An 11,387-nucleotide genomic window follows, 5' to 3' on the forward strand; every position below is an offset into this window, starting at 1 on the left:
TACTAGATCGTATCGCCACTCCACTTTAATCGTTCTACTCTATTAGCGCAATCTGTTGTAGATCTAAAGGTTAATTAAATCGAGCTCTCATTATCTCAATTGCAATTTCGGTTTTTTTGTTTTTTTTTTGGGGTACTTTCAAGATAAACTTTGCTCGTCCCATCTAATCACGGAAATAGTGCAAATACTAATTGCAATATTAACTAATAGTAAACTAACGATGCAGCCGATCGGTTTATTTGTATATTATTTAAAGATTTTAGGAGAAATGTGTAAAGTCTCGTGCACGAAGAGTTGCATACAGCTGTTGTATATTGCGTAATCGATAATCACGCGGAATTATCGAGCACTTACGGTTGTATAAGTGTATATGAGGGAGATGGGGTGAAAATAATAAATCGTGGCTGTGTCTTGTGATTCAAATCAAGTTTAATCGAATTTTAAAAGTTAGTAATACAAAATGGTTAAGTAACAATATAGTCGACTGGGGGGCTAAAAACAAATAAAATTCGTCTATTAAATCAAATTGAATTGTAAAATATAGGTGGTGGAGGGGATAAGGAGGGGGTGGTAAGAGGCCAACAGAATTCGTCTAAATAAATATTAATAAATAGTGACGGTCAAATAATAAACAATAAAGTCAACATTTACAAAAAAGAAAAACAACTGAGGTGGTGTAATGGTGCTGGTGGTGCACACTTGATTCATCATTTAAAGGAAAGAAAGAGGGAATTTTAAAAAGGAAATCGCGTCTGTTTCAGGTTTAGGCGGCGTTGAGACCGGGCGCCTCCTTCTTCGCTAAACCCGAGAGAAGCTTCTTCACCTCGGCGATGGCACGACCGGGATTCAAACCCTTCGGACAAGTCCTGGTGCAGTTCATGATCGTGTGGCAACGGTACACGGAGTAGGCGTCCGTCATCCTCTCCAACCGCTCGCTCGTTGCCTCATCCCTAGAGTCGATGATCCAACGGTAAGCCTGCAAATCATTTGATAATTCATCTCGCTCTCATTCTCTTTCATTTATAGTTACCTGCATGAGGACGGCAGGACCGAGATACTTGTCTCCGTTCCACCAGTAGCTGGGACACGACGTAGAGCAGCAGGCGCACAGAATGCACTCATAGAGACCGTCCAACTTGTCGCGGTCCTTGATGCTCTGCAGGTACTGCTGTTCGCCCATGTTAACTTCGTTCCTGCAAAACGAAACGATTAATGATGATAATATCGTTTTACAGGTGCGAATAAAGTTGCTCACTTCCTCTGCAGCCACGGCTGGATCGATTTGTACTGATTGTAGAAATGGTTCATATCGGGCACCAAATCCTTGACGACGTACATGTGCGGCAACGGGTAGATCTTCGTCGCCTTTCCTGAGGTCGTATCCACTTTACTGAAACCAAAAAAAAACGAATAATTAGTAATCACACAAATTATGCATTTGTTTGTTAGCAGTACGACTGGCTAACCTGATGCATGCAAGAGTGTTGATTCCACCGATGTTCATGGCACACGAGCCACAGATGCCCTCCCTGCAGGACCTGCGAAAGGTCAGGGTGGGATCCATCTCGTTCTTGATCTTGATGAGGGCGTCGAGGACCATGGGGCCGCAGGTGCTCATGTCGACCTCGTACTCCTGCATCCAGGGCTTCTTGCCCGGCTCGTCCGGATTCCATCTGTAGATGGCGAACTTCTTCGTTTTAGCTTGCAGTGCTCCGCTGGCATGGAAACTGCGCACCTGTACATAAATTTTTACGTATTAGCAGCGTGGTTATGTAACGCATATGCAAATCGTAATCAAACCTACCTGAGCGCTCAGCAAGGATCGCGACTGCTTCAGCAGCTGCAGACTGTTCGCCATCTTCTACCGCTTCTTCGTCTGAATCCTTTTAATTTCAATTAAAAACAGAGAAATCAATCCGGAGATCAATTTCAAAAACTTTCTTCTATCACCTCTGACAGCTGAACTTTTATCTCTCTCTCTCACTCACACACACACTCTGACAGAAAACGCTAATTGACATTTCCCACTCCTGGATGCAGGCAACACTATTTACACATTCACAATTTAATTGTCATTTCATCGGACAGATGGCGTTCATCGAACTTTCGGTTACGACCGCTTCGGGCGCCATTCAAACATCCGGTTGTTGCAAAGTTTTCGAAAGAGAAGATCCGCTTCAAGAGAGCATCCTCGTCAGAGCGATCGGTGAGCTTTCCGTTAATTATTTATATAATCGCATTATGAAAAGTTAACGAATATTTAACGTTTCAAACGCACATGAAATCAATATTTAATTAAATTCAAACATTTAACATCGATTTCCAATTTCGCGTTTGTTGATTTGACAGTTATCATTTCATTATTGTCTTTTGTTTCGTGTCAAGATGATTTGATTTTCTATATTTATTATTTAATTATAATTGAGGGATTGGGTTGAAATAATGCATTTCTTCAAATTCTTTCTTTTAATCTGGCTTCATCGTACATATGTGTGTTTTCGTGTGTATATATATAAAATCTCTTCTCCGCATCGACATCTAGCATCATCAGCAACAGCGGCGGCAGCATTCTCACTCACTCGCGACAATCAATCAAACATATTTCCTTTTTCTCTTTTTAAACTGGGAGGGAAAGGCACGATTGCACCACCTCCTCGAGATGTTCATCATCATCATCATCCGTCGGGTGGCTTTTTTTTCTTTCTTTCTTTCTTTCTATAATCTATCTAACTAAATATTATTATTACTATTATTTTGTATTCAATTCTGCACTTTCGTTATTTAGTCTCCAAAATTAACAAACATCATCATCATTAACTACATCGTCGTCGTCGTTTTCAGTGAGCATTTTCTTTTCCGCGTAGGAAGAAAACATATAAAATACACATCATCATTTTTATCACATTTTCTCGTTCGCCTTTTTTCTTACATTTCTCTCTATAGAAACTAAAACAGAGTGTAAATATAAAAATTAAAAAAACACACACAACAACAACAGTACAACGATTATATAAATAATCGTAGGAAACGATTAACATAGAAAAAGCACCATTTCGATCCAGTTTCTTTTCTTAAAAACTTCCCTCCCTCCCAAAGAAAACGATAATGATGGTGAAGCGCATCAGAAAAATCAAAACTAAGTAAGATAAAACTTTCTATTTCCAATTCCCCACTCCCCCAAAAGAAATGATAACAAAATAAAAAATATAATAACTTAATCATAATGATGATATATCTATATATTATTACAATTATCATTTAAATCTATTCGTAATATACATATATATGTCGATATATATTTTTTTTTGTCTGCAATAATAAACACAAATTATAATCATAATATTATAATAATTAAAAAAAAAACAAAACAAAAAGAATATAATAATAATAATAATAGTAGTAGAAAAGATACACACATACACAGATAGAGAGGGAGATGGGGAAAGAAAGAGAGAGAGAGTGAGAAACAATGTACATAAAAATTGGAAAAATAATCATATCTGTTTTCTTTTTTGCTTGCTTCTTTCTTTCTCTGTTTTGTTTTTTTTTTTTTCATTTGATATTTTCAATTAATACGAAATTATGATGTATGTATATATATAAAAAATAGTAATTATTAAAGAAGACAAAACAACAACAACAAAACATTGATGATGAATGCGAATAGTAGGCCGATTTTCCATAGATATATATATCTTATATTCCTGATATATACATATATTCTTCTCGTAACACTTTTGATTGAAAAAAAATTATATATATATATTTCCACTTTTTCATTGATGAACCAATGAACGGGCGAATTATATGTGTTTGTGTGTGTATGTATAACAAATATCCTTCTATATATCTTTTCTACTTTACTTCTTCTTCATTAATATATTTATTTATTTATTATTATTATATATTTATATATAAAAACTTTTAAACTCGAAATGCGTCTCGTGTGTACAAATCAGATCCATGCGAGAGTCCGTTGTCGTAGCCAGGCCCAGGCCTATCGATACAATATACAGCAGCAAGTAGTAGTAGTTGTAGTAGTAATAGTGAGGAAGAGAGGTCTAATCATTATGTATTATTACTTGTTCATATAGGTATAGTTATAGAATATATACGTAGTAATAGTAATAATAGTAACAGTACATATATGTATGTATATATATATATATTTGTTTTATATATAATTAATCGGTTCAATAATGTTATTATTAGTTATCTTCTTTTTTTTTGCAGCATTTGTTTATTAACTTCTCCTCCCTTCTTCTTATAAGAATTACTATTTTTTTTTCTTTTTCTCTTTGTTTCTAAATTAATTGGAGCACCAAGTTCGGCCGCACGCGGTGTGTAACAAATTGGCAGTGTTCGTCGTCGTATTTATCTCGTGTTTAATTTTCTTTCTCAAAATGACGAAAAGATTACCAACAAAATAATAATAATTATAATAAGTAAATTGAAATTGAAATCGGGTCATTGGAAAATATTCAGACTGCGCAAAGACGGCGGATATAAAAATGATTAATCAATAATGTTGTTGTTTTTTGATGCCCAGTTGTTGTTGTTGTTGTTTTTTATTATTATTTATTTGTCGTTTGTTTAGCGTCTGTTACCCCAAGCGCCTGCGATCGGGGAGACCTGGGGCGGCTCGCTGGGACGGCCTCCGAACGAGGGGAATTCGGTGACACTGTCGGTGTTCGGGGCCTGCTGCTCCCATGGTCCACCTGCCACCACGAAACCGTTGCTGTCACGTCCACCGCCTCTGTGCTGATTGTCACCACCCTGGCTGCTCGGTGGGGCGCGGTAGATGTTCAGCATCTCCTGCTCGGACACGTCCTGCATCTGCACGAGTGGGGAGAAGTAATGTATTAATTATTATTTATGGTCGGTCGGTGTATATTTACATATTCCTCTTCCAGATTGAGCAAATGGTCCTTGGCTTCGAGCACGTTCTCCTCGGGTCCGGTGATGATAACCAGACTGGGATTGGCGTCCTCGCTGCGCGGGAACTTGATGTCCACCTTGAAGTCGTCCATGATCTTGCGGATGCTGCGACCGCGCGTTCCTATGAGGCGCGAGTGTACGCGCGGGTCGATGTTCACCTCCTCCTTGACGAGGTCGTTCAACTCGTTGACGATCTTCATGATGTCGTCACGGGCGCGGTAAGTATTCTCCTCGTACCCGGTGATCTTGATGATGTGCTCCTCGGGATCGCCGCGTTTCGGGAAGGTGATCTGCACGTCGTGATCGGCGCGAATCTTCGTGATGACGGCACCGCGCTTACCGATGATCTTCGGATGGAAGTCCGGGTTGACCTCCATCTGCAGAGCGAACGACTTGAGTTTGCGCTCCTTGCGATCGATCTCGATCTCGGCGACCTTCGCGAGGACGGCTTCGCGCGCGTTCTCCGTGTTTTGCGGGGTCCCGGTGATCTTGATGCGATCCTCCTCTTGATCGGCTGGTGATAGAACGATGTGTACGTCGTGCGCGTCCATCAGTTCCTTGACGTCGCGTCCGTTCTTCCCGATGATCGATCGATGTAAGTCGAACGGCACCTGCACATCGATGGTGATGGGTCGGAGATCGAGCAGAGCCTGTCTAGCCGCCCTGCAGTTCTCCTCCTTGCCGGTGATGCGGATCACGTCGCACTGCCTTACCACAACCGCGTCCTCCGGTTCGCCGCAATCGCCGTTCATCTGCTGCTCGTTCTCGGATTGCTGCTGCTGCTGCTGCAGTTGCTGCGTGTACTCGTCCGTGTTGCTCTTGTCGGGGAACTTGATTTGCACGTCAAACTGCGCGACTATGCCTTGCACCTTGTAGCCTTTCGCGCCCATCACGGTGCGATGCACCTGCTGCGGAATGATGCATTCGAGGGTGACCATCGACTCGAGGTCGGCGATGTGCTCGAGAATGCGCAACTTCGTCGCCTCGATGCAATCCTTGGCACCCTTCAGCACCACCTTGTCGCCCTGCACTCCGGACCTGGGGAACGATATGGTGACGCCGCCGCACTCGTCGCTGATGCGATGCAGGATCTCGCCGCGTCTCGCAACAAAGTACTTGTGGTGTTTCGGATCAACGGTGATCTCGCTCTCGGTGATGTTGTCTATTTCGCGGATCGTCGCCTCCAGTTGTTCCTTCGCCTGCAGCACCGCCTCCTTCTTTCCGATGATCGTGATCAGTTCGCGATCCTCGTCCTGTCCGGACGGGAAGACGATACGCGCTCCGGTCGCGTCGCGAAGCTTCTTGATGTTCGCGCCGCTTTTGCCGATCAGGAATTTGTGGTGTTGCGCCTTGGCGCGCACCTCCGCCGTGTAGCTGCTCAGCTGACGTTCGCTCGCCAGATCGAGGAGTTGCTGCTTCGCCCTGTCCACGTCCTCCTTGGGTCCGCGAATCGTAACCTTGTCGCTGCGGCTCTCCGCACTCGGGAATTTGATCGCGACGCCGCCGCAATCCTCCATAATCGAGTGGATCAGCTTGCCGCGCGATCCGATCAGAGAGTTGTAGAATTTCGGATCGATGACGATCTCCTCGGTGACGATCGTCTCGAGTTCGTCCTGGATCTTGCGGATCTTTTCGCGCGCCTCCTCCACGTTCTCCTTCTTACCGGTGATCGTGATCACGTCGTTGGTGTCACCCTCGGCGGGCAGATCGATCTTCGTCTGCGTTTCCTCGCGGATCTTGCGGATGTTGGCGCCGCCCTTGCCGATGATGAACTTGTGGAACTGTTTGAAGATGGGCACCTCTATCTGAAACGAGGACTCGTTCAGCTCCTTCACCACCTTCTGCATGTGTCGGTAGCACTGATCGACGTCGTTCTTCAGACCTCTGATCTTGACGACGTCGCGCTTGTCGTTCGGTCCAGGGAAGCTGATCTGCACCTGGTTGAAGCGTTCGCGAATCTCCTTGATGTTCTCGCCTCGTGTTCCAATGATGCTGCGATAGTGTCGCTGATCGATGATCACGTCACGCTCCTTCTCATTCTCCAACTTACAGACGAGTTCCTCGAGTTCCAGTTGAGCCTTCTCGACGCCCTCGCGTACCCCCTCGATACGTATCTGGCCGCTCTCCTCGATGTTGATGGCCACGCCTGCCTCGTCCTTGATGCGATTCACGTTGACGCCGGACTTGCCGATGATGTGCTTGTAGAACTTCTGGTCGACCTTCATTTCGGTGAAGGTGTAACGGGCGACGTAATCGCGGGCGATCTGGTCGATCCGTTCGTGCACCTTCTCCACTTCCTCGGGCGGTCCCTCGATCTTGATCTTGCTCTCCTTATCGTTGAACTCGACGTGCACCTTCGCATAGTTCTGCGTGATCTCCTTGATGCTCGCCCCCTTGCGTCCGATGATGTACTTGTGGATCCAGGAGGGTGCCTGCACGTCCGTCGATCTCACCGAGTTGGCCTTTTCGTAGACCTTGCCGAGTGCAGGTCCGAGTCGATCGTGCGGTCCACGGAGGGTAATCGTGTCGGTCGCAGAGTCGCTCGGCGGCATCTCGACACTCACACCGGTCTCCCTCAATATCTCGGCAATGGTCGAACCGCGCGGCCCGATCACGTACTTGTGCTGAGACTTGGGTACCTCGACCTGCACCGTGTTGCAGCATTTCTTCATCTTTTCGTGGATCGCCTCGATCTTGGCCTTCGCCATAGCGACACCGTCCTTGTCTCCGGCGATGACTATCTCGTCCTTCATCACCGACTGAGGCGGCACGTTGATGCGAGCCCCGGTCTCGGCGATCATCGCCGCCAGATTCTCACCGAAAGCGCCCACGACGAACGGATGGAATATCTTGGGCACGTCCACACGTTCGAACGCCTTCTTCGACTGCTCATCTGAGGTGACGCGGATCTCGTGTTCCGCCTTCTCGATGCCCTCCTTCGGACCGACGATGACGATGTTCTCCGATGGATCGTTCATCGACGGAACGGTAATTTTGGTTGCAGTCAGTTTTTCGAGTTCCTTCAGCTTGTCGCCCTTCTTGCCGAGGATCCAACGGTGGTGCTCCTTCGGTATCGATACGTTCTTGGACGCCTGCGTCTGGAAGTTGGAGAGGATCTTGCGACGCGCCTCGAGCACCTCGTTATGCTTGCCGCTGACGAGGAACGTCAACGATTGGTCCTTGCCGGCGGAGATCTCGATGTGAGCGCCGGTCTCCTTCATAATGTTACCGCACGAGTGAAGACTTTCGCCCTCGCCGAACTTGTCGCTGTTGTCGAGCTTGCGTTCGGCGAACGGCACACGGAACACCTGCGTGATCACGGAGGTGCCGACACGCAGACTCCTGGTGGCCGCGTTCCAACCGCCCGCGCCTCCACCGAGCATGCCGTTTCCGCCGCCTCCTGCACCGCCCTGCGATTGAGCGGATTCGGGAAGTGCCGGGAAGAGATCGTCGTAGCTGCGGACGGACGGTTGCTCGTAAGCCGCGATTCCGCTGCTGCCCACCACAACGCCGCCGCCTCCGCCTCCATCCTCACCACTTCCAACCTCCATCGCCGCCATCGGTTGCTGCTGCTGCTGCTGCTGCATCATTATTCCTTTAGCTTATTTTCGTCTTCGGGATGTCCTGAGTCGCGCCAAAGTCGTTACAGTAACACTGCAACATACAAAAACATACAAGTAAGAAAAACAATAAACCATTCGTAATGACCATATAATATCAATATAATTGTATACAGCAAGAGAATGCCAAGACGATCATCGTTCCCGGTCACATCAGCTGATAACGATAACAAACAGCGAAACAACAACAACAACAACATTACGGTGAGTACATCCAGCTCTATTATTTTGTTTGTTGTTAACAAATGCTGCTCCTCCTCCACCTCTCTTATCCTTCACCACTTTGGTGCAGTTGTCAAACCGGCTCAAGATGGTGAAGGGAGGGAGAAGAGAATGTGAAAGAAACAAAGAGCATCGGGTTCATCATAACCACACGTGTGTGCATTCAATTAATTAATAACATTTCATCTTTTCATTATTTTTAGGCCACATTAATTACTAGGCCACAACTTTGGTTGTACTTTCTTCTAACATATGTCATTATTGTATTATTTAGGGTCATTTACGTGTGCACGTGCAAATTTCCAAAGAAAATATGACATATACACGGCTACTATTCCCGTCTTCTTTCTATGCATGCGTGTGTGTATAGGTTGCGTTCGTCGTGTATATGTGGCACTGACGTTATCAGAGTCGGCTCCGGTCAACAGCGCGACGTAAACGTGGAAAACATATGGCACATGGCCGGAGGGGGCGGACGCACGAACCAACGAACGAACGGACGGACGGAAAGGGACAAAAGTCAACCGGGGCGGACTGACTGTGAGAGGTAGAAAAAAGGTTCTTTCCAGGTATTTCCAGGAGAAACTATGCAAACGAAGATAAAGATAGAGAGAGAGTAACAATCGTTGCAAAGAAAATGTATGGAATGCGGTGAACGTGGGCTGCGCGTTTCCTCGCCGTACGGCGGGCCGCTGCCGTCGACGTGTCAGATGAGTTGTACACACACACACGCACATCCATACATTTGTAGAGGTGTCGTGTAAGTAAGTGTACATAGATAGATACACACACACATGTGGATAAACGCACACGAGGGGAGCATGCAGCATGAAACGAATGAATGAATGAAATGCACAAGTACACGAGTAGCAAATGAATATATAATAAATAAGAAAATGGGGGGCGATCACTTACTGTACTGTAAACACAGAAAATCCGTCCTAGAAAAACGTCGGTTTCCTCAGTTTCTCCAGCTTTGCTCGGTGCGTGTCTTCCTGCAAACAGACAGAGACAGAAAGAGAGAGATATGTTAGTGAACGAGAAGATTACACATTTCGCAAAAGTGATTTTTGTGCACGGTGAATGTGTATATGATGTGGAATAACGATGATCATCATCGTTTCATCGTCGTCATCATCGAGCTAAGAAAGATAAGAATTGAATAATAACAAAATAAATGACGATTGTACGACGAAGACGACGACGATGACCACACACACGTAGACACACGTCCATACGAAACAAATCACTTTGCTGCACTTTTTCTATTCTATTGAATTAATTGTTGTATATATATATATATATTTTCTTGGATTTGCACCACATCCGGCCGACCGGCCACTCACTCACTGCTACAATTCGACCGACCATCGTCACATAACCAGCCTCAACCGAATCGCACCACCGTCGCATCGTCCTGTCCACGTCCATCGAACAAGAAGTAGCGATCAGAAGACGACGACGACTTGTGAAGATGTCGATGTCTATCTACTACCTACCACATGTCGTCTTCCTGTCGCAAAATACACTCACACGTTCGATGATCACGACGAAGACGACGACGACGGAGGCGGCGGCTGCTGCTGCTGCTGTTTCTGCAGAGGTCGTTGATGAGTTAAACAGAGAAGTAGAGAGTGAGTGAGAGCGGGTGAGCGCGGAGGTGGCGCACGTCCACACGTACCGACTGCCAAGTGGAAAATGTGCCCGATTCAATTCTGCCTGCGTGTATCGTTTCTAAAAATAAACTCTCGTCTCACTCGCACCGCATACGCTCGCACCTCTTCTATCGCACGAAGCAGCCGCCCGCCGTTGGCCGCCGCCACCACCGTTACACGACCACCACCACCACCTTAGCACCACCACGTCAACATCACCGCCACCTCTGCAACTCGAACGAACTAACAACGATTTTAAGGTTACGAGACACACGTTGCCATCGCCGTTCGTTCAAAGAGGGCGTACGCAACACAGATCTCTCCTCGAACAGCACGTGCACTGACAGTTGACGTCAATCGTAGAAAACGCAGAATCGACACACACGCACACACACTTCATTCAACAGATGATAAACGTAATTTATTTTCAATCCAAGTTTACGTCAAATCCAATTGATAAACTTCTGATAAACTTTAATTGCATTCACATCGAATTCATTCAATTAATTCCTAATATTAAACAAAATTGTTCTTTGTTGGTCTGCAGTTCGTCGTCATTTGTTTGTCGACTGCACTGCACTGATGAGTCCCAAGTTAGGACGAAACCACGAGAAAATCTAAATTTGCTCTTTGATAAAATGGATTAATCAATCTCGAAAACTAATGAATTTTTTTTGTTATCAGAACGGTACATCTTACTACGACATACGTTTACTAATGTGCTCAATAATAATAGAGTAAGTAAATTAAAATCAAAGATTGGAGAACTGACTCACTTTTTTTTTTTTAATTCAAGTCAATGTTCAAAGAGTTAATGTATTAGAATTAATATAAGTCTTTACCTAACAAATTGTTATTTCTCTATCGACGAAAACTTAATATCACAACAACACTTTTTTATTATTTTATTGCATAATCCACACATTCCAAAAACATCAAAACACAAAAATTC

At 45.1% G+C, this 11,387-nt stretch overlaps 2 protein-coding genes across 2 annotated transcripts; both read right to left on the reverse strand.

Moving 5' to 3' along the window:
• Positions 1–607: 607 nt before the first annotated feature.
• Positions 608–2,000, reverse strand: LOC108559005 (succinate dehydrogenase [ubiquinone] iron-sulfur subunit, mitochondrial). The gene is made up of 5 exons (XM_017916117.1): positions 1,805–2,000; positions 1,467–1,735; positions 1,256–1,390; positions 1,031–1,193; positions 608–976 (listed from the first exon to the last, which is right to left on the reverse strand). The coding sequence occupies exons 1-5, from the start codon at positions 1,856–1,858 to the stop codon at positions 764–766; spliced, it is 834 nt and encodes a 277-aa protein (XP_017771606.1). The 5' UTR covers positions 1,859–2,000; the 3' UTR covers positions 608–763.
• Positions 2,001–4,217: 2,217 nt separating this feature from the next.
• LOC108559002 (vigilin) lies at positions 4,218–10,568 on the reverse strand. The gene is made up of 4 exons (XM_017916112.1): positions 10,462–10,568; positions 9,696–9,775; positions 4,899–8,592; positions 4,218–4,836 (listed from the first exon to the last, which is right to left on the reverse strand). The coding sequence occupies exons 3-4, from the start codon at positions 8,526–8,528 to the stop codon at positions 4,594–4,596; spliced, it is 3,873 nt and encodes a 1,290-aa protein (XP_017771601.1). The 5' UTR covers positions 8,529–8,592; positions 9,696–9,775; positions 10,462–10,568; the 3' UTR covers positions 4,218–4,593.
• Between the last annotated feature and the right edge of the window lie 819 nt (positions 10,569–11,387).

This window comes from Nicrophorus vespilloides, unplaced genomic scaffold (assembly GCF_001412225.1).
Source record: "Nicrophorus vespilloides isolate i.1.1-1 unplaced genomic scaffold, Nicve_v1.0, whole genome shotgun sequence".
Classification (NCBI taxonomy): domain Eukaryota; kingdom Metazoa; phylum Arthropoda; class Insecta; order Coleoptera; family Silphidae; genus Nicrophorus; species Nicrophorus vespilloides.

Coding starts and splice junctions, on each gene's coding strand:
- LOC108559005 (XM_017916117.1), bottom strand. CDS start 1,858: ATGGCGAACAGTCTGCAGCTGCTGAAGCAGTCGCGATCCTTGCTGAGC. Junction 1,391..1,466: donor AACACTCTTGCATGCATCAG/GTTAGCCAGTCG, acceptor TTTTGGTTTCAG/TAAAGTGGATACGACCTCAG. Junction 1,194..1,255: donor CAGCCGTGGCTGCAGAGGAA/GTGAGCAACTTT, acceptor TTCGTTTTGCAG/GAACGAAGTTAACATGGGCG.
- LOC108559002 (XM_017916112.1), bottom strand. CDS start 8,528: ATGATGCAGCAGCAGCAGCAGCAGCAACCGATGGCGGCGATGGAGGTT. Junction 4,837..4,898: donor TCAATCTGGAAGAGGAATAT/GTAAATATACAC, acceptor CCACTCGTGCAG/ATGCAGGACGTGTCCGAGCA.